Raw genomic sequence first — 14,562 nt, 5'->3', positions numbered from 1 at the left:
CATTTGCACAGTAGGTTATATAACAAGAGCGTGCTTATGTAGGACTTTCCATGGGGGGAAGTCGGAGCGCCTCGCAAATAACACTCACGCCTAACATCATCGCTCTGGTGACAGGGAAAGACTGCTGCTCCCTTGGTGCAGGTCAAGAAACGAAACAGGGAGCTTTTGTCAGACCCCCTCCTGAATTGGGAACAAATGCTTTTCTACTTCTCACTGCCAGCAGTGATTATACAATCACCGTTACACGCAACAGGGCATTTGTAAGTTTATGGATTAGTTAGCTTCTAGCACAGTTAACCACCATTTTGTTCATCGGGGTGGTTTTTTATTTATTTGAACAACAGATTTTCCAACTGCACAAATTCCTCATTAGGCAACCTACACTCTCTCTCTCTCTCTCTCTCTCACACACACACACACCATGAACACAAAGTTATTTGATTATACCCTGCATCCGTGGCACCTTGTCCATAAAAGTTAGTGGTTGTTGGCTACTATCCACACAGTGATGATTCATTTAGCCTCCATTCAGTAACTAACAGGTATAAGAATGTGACAAAGCATTACCTGAAGGAGAAGGAGAGGAGATTCTGGTCCCCAAAAGGAAGGTGTTTTAATATGGTTTCAGTGGCCAAACACATCCTGCCCTTATATAATTTGTAGACCTGCTGCCCCTGACACTGCCTGATATTTAAGCAATGTGCCTGATCTCCCCTCACACTATTTTTCCGATTGCACTTTTTTTCTTCAGCTCCACATTTTGTGTCTAGCTGTACACTAAAAAAACATTTAATTGACTACTGATCTAGACCCGCCTCCCTACTCAAACGCTTTTAATTTGGTTCACGGGATTGTTGGTACGTGCCTGTTGATATTTTAGTCCATCCTCCTGCGCCTGCCCTCCCCCCCCAATGATGAATTATCACAGATTGTTCTTTCAGTCACTACTGCATAATAGAATTCCATCGTTTAGGAAGCTCTTTGGAACAATGGAAACCCTTCCACCGATTTGCCTCCTTGGTTGTTGGCACAAAGGGGTGATTAAGTTGCCGTAAAGCAGAGCTAGTTTGCAGCTTGCTTCAGCTTGCTGGGGGATTTGTTGTGCAGGCCAGCTCAAGTTTTACTGAATGAGGAAGCAAGGAGTAACAGCAGCAGCATAGCAACAGCACCGTGCTGCATGGAAATGCAGTGGTGTAGACCTAAGTGTGCCCTGCTTTGGTGTAAGAATGCCCCAAAGCCTGGTTGCCCATGCCACCTGCCCTGCATGTATAATTAATTAATAGTGCAGTCCTATACAGCAGGACTTTTGACCCCCAGTATGTTGCTGGACTGCAACTCCTAGGATGCCCCAAAAGATGTCAAGTTTTTGTTTTTGTTTTGACTTTTTATAGGAAACCGCCCAAGCTGAAATTGTTGAGCCCATGGTTGTTTGATTGAGCTGCCTAAGATCCAGGACAAAGCACCACCTTTCAGAAATTCCCCCCAGACATCAATTCCACCCTTGAAATCCCAGTAATATCTGGACATATGGCGGCCCTACTTTACCATTGGCCATTTTGGCTGGGACCAGTGACAGTACAACAGCATCTGATGGGCTACAAGGTTACCACCACTCTACCACCTTGATCGATGAGACTTCCTCCCAGGTAAATGTGAACTGGCTTACATTGCTTGTTAGTTCATTCATAAGCACGATTATTCAGAAGTTCCAAAGACTGCAATGAGATTTATGTTCAGGTGCATATTCATAGGATTCTGCTCCTGATGAATGAGTGATTGTAGTAGTAACAACATCATCAACAATGGTCCCAATTCCACAGGCAGTCTCACGAGTTTATTATAACAGCATTAAGCGAAAACAGCTCTGGACAGAGCAAGCACAACAGAGAAACAAGACTAATATTGCAGTTCTATGAATACTTGGTTTTGTTATTTTCAGGAAGGCTTACTTCCAGATAAGTGTGATACAGTGGTACCTCAGGTTAAGTACTTAATTCGTTCCGGAGGTCTGTACTTAACCTGAAACTGTTCTTAACCTGAAGACCACTTCAGCTAATGGGGCCTCCTGCTGCCGCCGTGCTGCCGGAGCACGATTTCTGTTCTCATCCTGAAGCAAAGTTCCTAACCCGAGGTAATATTTCTGGGTTAGCGGAGTCTGTAACCTGAAGCGTCTGTAACCTGAAGCATATGTAACCCGAGGTACCACTGTAAGTGTAATTTCATGAAATATTTCAAATGGGTTTGAAGCTAAGCATTTTCGAATTTTGAAGTTTTGGGGGTTGTTTTTAGAAACGGCAAAGTTTGATATTTATAGAACTCTGAAAGCACAATGTTAGTCTCACCCCCAGATAGCTATGTTAGGCCCACCCAATGCTGCATGCATGATCAGCATGACTTTTGACTGCTTCTTCACACATGCACGTACCCCAACCATCGCATGTGTTGTGTCACAAACTACTTCCCCTGGAATTGTAGGCAAGCTGATGATGTGGCACAGGGTTGCGGGGGTTGCTGTTCAAGAAACATGCCAAAAAAACACCACCAGGGATGACAACTTGTCTTCTGGACGGTGGCCAACATCAGCAAATGGCAGTGCTGACACACTGGGCATCTTTGGAGTGTGATTTCAAGAACGATTTAACAGAAAATAGTATTTGCGGAAAGCAAGAACGGGGGTGGAAATCACCCTATGAAATGGGTTTATTGTTCAAACTGTAACTTTTAAGAGGAACATTGCCAAACAGACAGACCTGGTGTTTTCCAGGAAGAATTAAACAGCACAGGGACCTGGAGCCAAGATTAATCTGGTGCAACCAGCAAGATCCCTCCACTTAAAGAGGTGTGCACCAGCTACACCCAGGCAGCGTGTTGCAGCATGCAGCAAAACTCATGGTGACCTGGGTAATAGGCATGGCTACCCCCTGAGCAGGAACATGTGCCAGGCATCTACTTCAGGCCAAGCCCAGCAGTGTGTTTAAATAAATAAATAACATTTCACATTTATTTCACGTACATGGGGGTATAAATTACAAAGCAGCAGCAAGGACTAGAGTTGAGATGCTGAAGTCTGCACGGTGCCTTGCATGAAAAAGACACGGGGTGTTCGGTATGGTAGTGTGCCAGCCGTGAGTAATGGATGTACCTGTGAAGATCGACTGGCCACCAAGGAAGTGCAGATGCGTAGAACTTAGGGCAGCAGGGAGGGCAATAAATATAATCATAAAATAAACAGCAAACGTCACCATTTTTTCAAGCTATACTATCAAATTCTACCATTTGGGCATAAAGGTTGCCGAAGTCTGAAGCTATTCCATATGATCTTTCCCATCCTCTCTCTATCTGATTAGGGGCAAGTTAGAAGGGATCACAACTCTTTGATTTTGCTGGACAACTGGAAATGAGAGCGGGTAGAAGTCGCCATAGATACAGCCATGTGGCAGGGAGAGTGGGAGAAGGAGGCGTGGAGACACCAACCTAGACTGGTGCAGTGTATGAACTGGCCCTTGGCAATGGGAACGGAAGGTGGCTGAACCACCTCATCCTAAGCCAGTAATCAGGAACCTGTAGATCCCCAGCTGCTGTTGCACTCAATCTCCTTCCAGCTCCTACCAGCATGGCTAATGATCAGGGAGGATGGTAGCTGCAGTTCACCACTGTCAGGGCCACAGGTTCCCCATCCCTGCTGGGCATCTAGGTACTCGTATTGACATTTAAAGCAGTACAGTGGTACCTCTGGTACCTCTGGTTAAGTACTTAATTCGTTCCGGAGGTCCGTTCTTACCCTGAAACTGTTCTTAACCTGAAGCACCACTTTAGCTAATGGGGCCTCCTGCTGCCGCTGCGCCGCCAGAGCCCGATTTCTGTTCTTATCCTGAAGCAAAGTTCTTAACCTGAAGCACTATTTCTGGGTTAGCGGAGTGTGTAACCTGAAGCATATGTAACCTGAGGTACCACTGTATATGGCCAGGGAATTGTGGGTGTATCTCTCTCTCTCTCTCTGTATATATAATTGGCCCAAGCACCTATTATAGTGGAGTCAGCAGGTGCTGCTATTACATCACTGCACTGGACAAAAGTAGTAGCAGATAGGATCAGGGCCTTTACCACTATTTCCCCAGGCTCTGGAACTCCCTGCCTGAAGAGATAAGAACTCTTTCTCTCTGCTGAATTTCAGGTGGAGCTTAATTGGTGGCTTGCTCTGTAAATTGTTAGTTTGATGATATTATTATTATTATTATTATTATTATTATTATTATTATTATTATTATTATTATATTTCAGACTTGCTAATTTCCCACAACCTTCTTAACCTTCTTACCCACTAAATATCTTAAATAAATAATCTCAGTGAATGGCGTCCATACTGAGAGAACTTAAAAGAGGGTAGCCAGCGACAGTAGCTGCTTGCACCTTGCCAAAAAAAGGTGGGTAAACGTATCACCAAAAGAGGACACAGGTGTGCATCAAGTCTGCATAGGCTAATTTATATGTATGGATGCAAATTTAGAAAGAATTGATACAATTTGAATAGAAACAGATTCCACCATTGTGAGGAAGACTGCAGTCGGGTGACATGTGCACCTACTTGGTCCAAGTGCTAGACAACTATTGGTGGGCAACTTCCAAGGCCCTTGATGGTCTCCCTTCTTATTGCCCTTTCTCTTTAAGCCAGATTCAGACCAGGCAACCCTTCAGTTTAGAGGTCACCTTCAAACAGGAGTTGACCCACTCCACCGGAAAATAGGACATACAGCCACGAGAAAGCCGGGGGGCAGTTTTAAGCCTTTGGAATGGCTTCAGTGACTGCTTTCTGTGCAAGCAGTGGTATTTGGCATTGGGTAAGAGAGAGAAGGCTACTTCTGCCTTCTCCAGTAGTGATTCTTTCTCTAAGTCTTGTTTAGCAAAAAACCAACCAACCATAGAATAAAGTTCAAGAGGGCCGCCTTGCATAACCTCCCTTACTTGAGGGCTGCAGTGGCACAATAGCAGCAGCTACTTGAGTTGAGTCTTAGGCCAAGCACAATGAGAAGACGAGCAATTTCAGTCAGGGAAAGGCATTTTGGTGACTTAAGTAGAGAAGCAAACAGCACCCCCTCCCTCAAGTCAAATCAAGTTATTTTTAGCACCTGAGGCAGAAAATCCCACACTCAGTGAAATGTAACAATTGTAATGAACTGGAATAACTAACGATTTGCTGCTCTTTGGTGATACCCCAAATCAGCTGCCTGAAGTGGCTCTCTCATTCTGCCCAGTGGCCCCAATTTCCCGTGTGCCACCATTTGGACCCTAATATCTCATCTTTGCAGTTGCTGTCTCATCTTGTCCCAATGAACTAGATAGTCCTAAGTCAACTTCCACCCAAAATCCAACCTTAATTTGGTTCGTGATCATGTTGCCTGCTTCTGTACAACAGGAATAAGGAACCTGTGGCCCTCCAGGACTCCAGCTCCCATCATCCCCTGCCAGTGTACCCAATGGCCAAGCATGATGGAAGTTGTAGTCCAACAGCACCGGGGGGGGGCAGGTTCCCCACCCCTATTGCATAGCATTCACACCTGGATACAGTTGATGGCACATACAGTATTTTATTATGACAACCAAAGGATTCCTCAACCACAAAGAGAAGCAGTGCTCATGTTCCACAGGAAAAAGAATTTTATTTAGTATTTTTTTTTTAAAACAACTACGTAACATTTACTCTGATAAAAATATTTACAATATCCCCACGTTCAGGAAGGTTCCAAAAATATAAACACTCTACCTCTCCCTAGAGGATGAATAGATCATTCTCCTCAATAAAAAGAAAAACAGGAATACATTCATATTTCCCACTTTCTTTGTACTCAAGTAGTTTTACAAATAATAGACTTCTGAAACATTTTTTTACATATCCATATAATATATATTTATATGTACACATTTATATTTATAACAGATTTTACAAATAAAGGCAACAACTGTGTACAAAAAAAAACTTTTTTTGAAAACAGACAATAAAATAAATGGTCAAATACGATCTGCAATTCAGCATAGTGCATTCTAGCAGTTGGTGCAATAGTGTAAGGAGAATTCGTAGGACCACAGAGCTCTATGAATGTCTCAGAACTACTCAGATGACACCACCATATGACATGGATTATTATTACTGTTTTAAGTAGCCGAAATCAAATGGGAGTATTCACCAGTGCAGAATCTGCTCCATCTAGATGATGGTTTCTCACACTATTTGGTTTGGTGCGGCAGCACACAACTATGAGCACAGGAAAGCATCCCGGGGGGGGGGGAGGGAACATCTTCCACTGCGGAACTCCAGCAGTGAATATGGCAATCCAGTTGTGCAAACTTCACAGCCCATGCCAGACACAATCGGTTCCAGGGGAGCGGGGCAGAGGCTGTAGAACTAGGGTTAGGACACACCAAAACAGCACATCTGGTGGTCTCCATCAAGAGCACACATGGCCAACACTGACATTGCCACCTGGGCAAGAGACCTGCTTTTCTTTTGCAGAGAGCATTGCTCATCCAATTCCTGCAGTTCTTAAAACTACCATCAAGGTCCAGCCTTAGGAGGATGCAACGTAAGAGAGTAGCTTCAGGCAGCAGAATGCTGGAGGGAAATCCCTCCAACTATCATTGTCTGTTTCTTCGATTTAAAATGTGCTCTAATACAAACTAGTGGGGGCAGGGGGGAGAGATTTATTCAGTTGGGTGTGTTATTTTCACTTTTGGATCCTTTTCACCTGTACCTGGCCAGCCTAGCCTGCCTCTTGCTTTAGTGCAAAAGTGCCATATATTCCACACCCAGTGAATTAGGTATTGCTTGGGGGGTGGGGGGACAGGACGAAGAAACAAAAAACCTTATGGGTTTCAGGGAAGTGCTTAGCATTGCCAGTTCTGCTACCACAGATGGCAAGGGCTATCTGAGTAAGGCCTTCATCTTAGAAACTATAACATTCCATATTCTGTTTACATTGGTACCTGGAAGAAGAAAGTTACAAACCCTGCTATGGGCATGAAACTCCCTTACATAACAGCCACATCTTGTTGCCTTCAAGGACGGGGGGCAAACTGAGAATGGACTTCAGAGAATATCACGCTGCTGACATCCTTGCAACAGAATAGGATCCATAGTAAACAGCTAGTGGCAGGCAGCTCCCTTGTAAAAGTACCAGTCTGATCTGGTTTTATTTTTTGTTTGCCAGAGCTGAACCGTGCCACAGCATGGTTTGTCTGTCCACTTCTTGTGGACAAGTCCCAGACATTCCTATCTAGCAGTTATGAGAAGCAATGCCTAGTGTGAGATACAAGGAGGCATAGAACACTCCTCAAGGATGTTCTCTCTCTCATCACCATCCCTATCCGAAAGCTCAAGCTGGACAAAATTTCCAGGCAGAATCTAAAAGGAAAATGACGTATGCAATTCAGGAGAAATTTGATGAGAATCCAGTCTCAAAATCTCCCTGAATTGCTTACTGTGCTCTGCCAGCCAGTGACTACTAAAAGCAGGGCTGATCCCAATGCTTGAATTGCTATATATGTAATGTGTGTTTGTGAGTGTTAAGTTAAAAGGTTTTGAATATTGGCAGCAGCAGGAAGAGGGGAAGCCTCTCTGTTTGAATCCAGCTCTTTTACTAAGCAAAGTCCTCATGAGAAGTACCACTTTTTTTGTAATATTCACAAGAGTCTAAATCCACCTAATTTTTTTAGGTTTCATTCACAGCTTTGAAACATAATCCTAGCCAACCAATTCAGGTCTTTCTTTGCAGATGGCAGAAAGGAAAACAAACAAACAAAAACCCATCAACACATTTAAGGGGCGAGGAGAAGCAGCAAGAACTCTCTCCTTCCCATAACTAATTTGGGTTCATCTCTGAGGTCTTTCCTAAATTCTCTGGGCAGTCAAAGCAAGGGATGACTCAGCTTCTCTACATATAAATGATCAACGATCTCTCCACTCCCCTCAGTGCTTCTCAGTTCAGCCAGTTTAGGGTGTGTGTGAGAGAGAGCCGGGAACCCTGAAATAATCACAAACTCATCCAGCAAAGGGGGGGGGGAATCTCAAGGAAAAGTCACTCCAAGTTTAGTCTTTGGTTTCCAAATTCAAAGGAGACATCTGCTTCAAAGCTTGAAGCAGAGCAGTAGAGTCCATGGGGGAGTGGGATGGTCCTGGAGAAGGGAGCTGCTGAGGCATTAGTAAAGGAGAAGAAATCTTATCTGGGTTCATTAACCCCGAAAGTGCTGCAGTGGAGGCTGGGAGGCCTGGATACAAGAGAGGCATAGAGGCCGGGTACCAGCACTTCTCCAGCATAGGCAGGTAGGCTGTCGCTGAGGGTGGAATCAAATAGAAAGGCAGGCACAGAGGAGGCTGGTGAGGGTGAGGGCCCAAGAAACTGCTTGGAGAGCCGAGCACATCGCTGCTAAAATGATCTTCGTCCTCCAACATTTCCATCCTGGTTCTTTTGGCTGGCGGGTCCTCAGTCTCTTGTTTGATAGAGCTGATTCTCTCCTGGACAGCATACTTGAGCTCAGCGTCCTTTTTAAAATATTGCTGGTCGGATTTGGAGTCGCTTTTCTCCAGCTCTCCCCCATATCCACTGTCTGTGTCTGTGTCGCTGCCACTCTGCTCTCCGCTGGAGTGGGCGAAAGTCCTCTGAATCACAGGCACACAGTTTTTCCCATGAGCCTCGGCAGCTTTGGTCAGAGCGCCAGACTTCTCCTTCAGTTCCGTAAGTTTAGGGGCAGCATCGCCAGGCTTTCTGCTGGCTCCACCCTGAAGAACCTCGGAGGCCATTCTGTGCAGGTGGCCGATGAGCTGGGAGGATTTCAGCTCCTTGCTGTTCTCGTGTTTGGCCACGTACTGCAGCACTTCTTTGGCACACAGTTGGAAACCGGACCGAAACACCTCCTGGCTGGAGTCAAGGCTCCTTGGGGGCAGCTCATCTGAGGAAAGACCAGCAGAAGGGGAAAAGATTTTAAAAATTGAATATATCAGAAAAGTTAAGCCAGTCATTATTATAACCATACAGCACAAGTTCATGCATGTTTACACTTCTGTTCAGCACCGCTAACTCCCTCTGGCCAGCATGGAAAGGGTAGTAACCTGAGACTTTGTAAAGCCACCTATTTTGGGATCAGTACTGGAGAAAGACACCTTATTTCAGCTGAGTAGCTGTTTGAACCTGCAAGGGTGAAATTCAGGCTTCTCTCAAGTAGATAGGAAGACTTCCACTGCGTTGGAATGTCTCTGTTGGTCTAACAGGAGCCTTTGAAGCACAGCAAACAAACATAACAGGAAGCAAACTAGTTCTTATCATGCAAGACTCCAGTGTGTTGGGTGAACCGTGGAATGAAAATAAACCACTTGAGGTTTCGGTCAGCTTCAGTGTATGTTACAGCCCCTGAAGTGCCCAAGCCACTACAGACTTCAGCAAGGGCAGGTCAACTTAACTGCAAACAAATTGATATAGTAAGACGCATGACACTCGCCCCTTGTAGCGTTCTGCACTACAGCTGCAATGTCAAGAGCAGTTTGCTGCATAGACCTGCCCCCAACACACAGTGACATGTTTGGTCCTTGCTTGGCCATTCTTGGTGGCAGCTCACAACGGCACAGAGCCAAGATTCGGAGCCTGTGGCCCTACAAGACCTTGTTTGGGGTCTTATCACCCAAACCTTGTTTGGGGTTTTATCACCGTGGCCAGGAATGACGGAAGCTGAAATCCTCCAACATCTGGAAGGCTGCAGGCAACACATCCCTGGCATAAAAACTGTCCACATATCAGTGGTAATTTGCATGGTAAGCAACTCTGGATGCAACAACCACAGAGGGCTACCTTGTGACTTTGCAGAGGGAGGTGTGGCTTTTACATTGTAAGCCAGGCATAGGCAAACTCAGCCCTCCAGATGTTTTGGGACTACAATTCCCATCATCCCTGACCACTGGTCCTGTTAGCGAGGGATGATGGGAGTTGTAGTCCCAAAACATCTGGAGGGCAGAGTGTGCCTATGCCTGTTTTAAGCTATATAGAAATGGGGCAGAAAGTGTAAAGGAGGAGAAGACAGGGCTTATCGGAGAAGAAGCAAAGACTTGGATAGGGGGAAGTTGAAGGGCAGCAGAAGGCACAGAATGACATTAGGCAGGAGAAGAGGGCTCTGAATGAAGTGGGGGAGGGATCACTCAGAGGTGCAGAAGCTATTCCAGGCTTCTAGGTTGCTGGAACACCATGTTGGGAAAAACTAACCCTGCCAGAAATCCACCTCCTGACATGAAGGTGATACAGCAGTTGGCAACGGAACTTTTTAAAACAACAAATTTCAAATAAAGAGCTAGTTTTGAATGAAAAGGGCAAAGGATAGGGACAAGTTTTATATACTTTCGATAGCACAAGGAAGAATTAGAGCTCTCTTCCCCTGGAGCAGTTCCACTGAAATCCACAGGACTGCTCTGATGCGTGCACGATTAGCTGAAGAGGATTTGGAAGACATTAGCAAGAGTATAAAAAGTGTGAGGAATAGAGCCATCGCAGTCTCCAGGAGCTTTCCTGGTCAGGGTAACAACAGCACAGTCACAGAGTACTCACCAGCATGTAGACCTTTTTGGAGGGCAATGATCTGCTGCTGCTGTTGTTCAATGAGACTGGTTAGTGCTTTCACGTGCTTCAAGGTAAGTTCAAGAACCACCGCCTTTTCCAAGTGTCCTAATGTCTAGGAAGGGAGAAAAATGGTTCATTAGAGGATGGCTGGAAAGGGGGGAAAAGGAGCCTAAACACAAGACCGATAACTGATTGGGCAGTTTAGGGTGGGGAGCTTGATAAGAACGTGAATGGGTCTAAGCATGATGTGACACTCATTTTTATTCTGACTGACGGCTATGTATTATATAAGCTAAAAAGTATTATCTTTAAAAAAGGCTATGGCCATTTTGTGTCCCCCCCCCAAAAATAAAACTGTGTCTGCATAATAAACAGGTTTTATGTATCTGCCCTGCTGGCACCTCGGTTGTAAAATGAGGAATTCCAACATAAGGTTTTTCTTTTGCTGTGACTAAATAGGGCAAAGCAAATAGTTGAAGCAGGCAACACTGGTTTCCCAAACAACCCTGAATAATAATTTAGACAATCTGCCTGTCACTTTTTTAAAAAATAACAATGCAGTCCTTAATACCACAGAACGGGTTGCTTGGAGCTGTGGTCTCAACCAGCCTTCCCCAAACTGGTGCCCTCCAAATGTTGCTGGATTCCAACTCTCACGAGCCCCAGCCAGTATGACCAATGGTCAGGGGTGATGGGAGATGGAGCTCAAAAGCTTCTTGGTGGGCACCAGGTTGGGGAAGGCTAGCCTAAAAGGAATTCAACTATCTGAAACCATGGGATCCAAAGCAAAAACATAACAATATGGAAAGGAGTCACTAGCAAATCCACATTAAAAGCTATCCAGTAAGGTCCAGGAAAAAAAATCTTTTATCTAATCCCTGTTTATTTCAATGTGTCATCTGGTCCAGTCCATGCATGCAAGTTCTTGAGAAACTGATCTCATTGGAAACAAAACCAGGAGACTAGAAGTGGCAATCCAAGCCCTGAAATGCGACCCTCTCCAGTTAAATCTGCAGCACTCCAGAAAACCTCTAGGTGGCACTTTTACCTGCACAAAGATCCATGAAACCCAACATGCTCCCCAAAAGGAAGATGATTTTGGGCAGTGGCCAGATTTTCACTTACTGTAAGTTTGAGATGTTCTGGTAAGAGATCTTTCAGCTGGGCAATGCATTCATTAATCCTATCACGTCTTTTCTTCTCTATCAGTCTGTGGGGCAGCTTATAGGTCTCCTGGAAGTCAAAAGGGGAGAAAAACAATTGCATCACTCCGAATGAAAAGTGATTCTTAAGCACTCTGGAGACAACCTTTTCTCAGGGTCTCTAAAACATAAAGCTGCGCAGCCATAAAGGGGGGTGGGGGGAGGAAGAAGAAACATTTCCTTAAGGCAGAAGCAAAATCCTCCAAGTACCACAGAGTTTATATCAGAAAATTTATGCATTTTGATCATGCCCAGAAAAGTATTTTATACAGCTACAACTAATGGGTTATTTTAGGTTATGACAAGGAAGTAAATCTTATCTACTAAAACTGTTTTTCCTTAAAAGAAAATCTTCTTAACAGTATCGTCCCACCTTTCAAAAGTATATTTCTTCCAAAAAACAAAACAAAACACGTTTGTGCACACTGGGCTGTGGTTGTTTTTTTTTGTAAAAGAAACCCACCAAGCTCCTTCATATATATTTAACAGGACAACTTCCTTATATTCGAACCCAAACTGTGCATTAAAGCATCTCAAAAGTGGGCAAAAACCAAAGATGCCAACAAACAAAAAAGGAAAAGGAAAGAAAATTGCTTGTATTTACCTTGCTGTCGTCACCCCTTTTTAACCCTCTTCTGGGCTTGTAAACTTGATAAATATGAGCGAAATCCAACCTGCAGAGGACAAAAAAACGTTATATCACTCATAACCAAGGGGACAACCATCTCCCCCTCCACACGCAGCCCCAGAACCTACTGAACCCCGTAGCTGCCCATGTGGGGCGGAATTCGGAGGCTGCTAATGCGGACCCAGACCGGCCGGATGGGCTTGGAAAGCGAATCGCAGCGCAAGCCCCGGCACGTCTGCTCGCCAGCAAACCGCGTTGGCTTCCATGGGACTTAAAATCCCGGGTCGGCGCGTTTGAGATGGCAGCCTTGAAACATTTATCAACAAATCTGCCCGGGATATCCTTCCGTAGCGGCACTTACCCTGACATTTCGCTGCCCTCCAGAGCTGCCAGCTTGCCCAGGCAAGGTGGTGGTGGTGGAGGAGGTTGAGCGCTGGGGATCCTTTCCATTTAAACCGGTTTGATTTCTTTTCCCCCTACAACCCAAGTTCTCTCCTGGAAGTAAGGTGGAGGCTGGCAAGCTAGTTAGCTGGCTGGCAGGCGCACTGCTTCGTGTCAACGCGAATCCAGTGACTGAGCCGGGACGCGCCACCTCCGGCAAACGGTGCGCGCCTGGCACCCACAAAAGAAGCGGCGCCGGAAGAGCGCAGGAGATCAGCTAGCGGCGTCGGCTGCTGCTCTTAGTTGCTCATGTCCTCCTTCTACTTGGCAACGCTGGGCGTCTGCACCGGGTCGCGCGGGAGCTGGCGAGCTGAGGAGTAATTGGAAGGCTGCAGGCTGGGTTAAATGTGAGCGAGTGGGTGGACTGGAGCTACGTGTTCTACCCTGTGACTCCGGGCACGTCTGGCTGCTACCGGAGGGAGGGACAGACCTGCCTTCCCCTCCATCACATGAGCCTCACGTGTTGGACAACGCTTCAGCCTCTCCCCGGGCCCCCGCCCTCGCCGCTCCCGGCCACACAGGCAGGCGAAGCCGCCGCCGCCGACAAAACGTGATAGGGTGATCCCTCTCTCTCTCTCTCTCTCTCTCTCCCCACCCCGGCCTGGCTCCTCTCCTGCTGGCGGCTTGGGTGCGCGCGCGCGCGCAGAGAGGAGAAGGAGGCGGGTGAGGGAAGCCAGGCTATCCCCGCACATGATGGGGCGAGGAGGAGGTGGCGGAGGAGAGGTGCAAGGGATCAGATGTTCCCTAGTGGGGTGGCTGAGCGCCGATCCACAAGGCACTTCGCACATGCTCAAAGACTTCCTTGATCGGAACTTCCCCCCCGAGCCCGAGCCCCCGGTACGAAAAGCCTATCTTAGGGCTGCGCCCTGGAGAGTCCTGGCGCGGGTTGGGAAGCCCGGCCCTGCTCTTTCCTGCATTTGCTCCATTTGCAAGGTGGAACTTACACAAAATAAGGAATAGCCGGGCTGTGCAGTGCAATGGGCCCTGGTTCACATAGAGAGAATGTATGTATTTTAGTTCTTAAAAAGGTCCAAGGCTCACATCTGCTTGGCAGCTATGCTTTCCCCATTGACCCCAAATGTGTGTGTGTGGTGCCACTGGTGGGCAGGCTGGGCTCTGCCCATGTTTGACGTTGCTTCATATAGATCCCAGGATTGAGTCTTGGCATTAGGAACATTTTCCAGGGTTGTGCCGTGACTCAAATCTTAATAATGAGGTTTTCTCTTGAGCCGGTGTGATCTTCAGGAACACAAAGTCTCTGATCCGCCCAGGTTACAGGTACTTAAAGATACACTAAATATTTTCCCTAACAGAGCAAATTGTAGTTGCAACGGGGGTGTGTGTGTGTGTTATTTCCATCAGGTTAAATAGCATAAAAGGGAAGGGCTAAATCATTGTAACCAAGCAGCACAGGCCGGGCCTGAATTTGTGCACCCTATGGCTGCTTTTTACAGTAAAGAGATAAGAAAGCCTATTATGGATCTCCTTCATCCCATCTAATTTGGTACTAAGTGGCCAAATGGCGAGCTGCTTGCACCTCCCGTTGAATGACTTATTCTGTTTAATAGCATTTATAGCAATGAGCAACAGCAAAGTCCCCTCTCATTTGAGATACCATTTTTTGACATGTGCCTCTACCACTTCGCCCAGTATAGTGGTACCTCTGGTTAAGAACTTAATTCGTTCCGGAGGTCCGTTC

At 46.1% G+C, this 14,562-nt stretch overlaps 1 protein-coding gene across 1 annotated transcript; it reads right to left on the bottom strand.

The window, feature by feature from the left end:
- Positions 1–5,637: 5,637 nt before the first annotated feature.
- On the bottom strand, positions 5,638–13,272 carry BHLHE40 (basic helix-loop-helix family member e40). The gene is made up of 5 exons (XM_081184285.1): positions 12,784–13,272; positions 12,399–12,468; positions 11,718–11,825; positions 10,581–10,704; positions 5,638–8,940 (listed from the first exon to the last, which is right to left on the bottom strand). Exons 1-5 carry the CDS (start codon positions 12,870–12,872, stop codon positions 8,081–8,083), a joined length of 1,251 nt encoding a protein of 416 aa, XP_081040411.1. The 5' UTR covers positions 12,873–13,272; the 3' UTR covers positions 5,638–8,080.
- Between the last annotated feature and the right edge of the window lie 1,290 nt (positions 13,273–14,562).

This window comes from Podarcis bocagei, assembly GCF_964188305.1.
Source record: "Podarcis bocagei genome assembly, chromosome: 2".
Classification (NCBI taxonomy): domain Eukaryota; kingdom Metazoa; phylum Chordata; class Lepidosauria; order Squamata; family Lacertidae; genus Podarcis; species Podarcis bocagei.
Note: the sequence above shows the minus strand (reverse complement) of the source record. Positions and strands in the feature narration are given on the sequence as shown.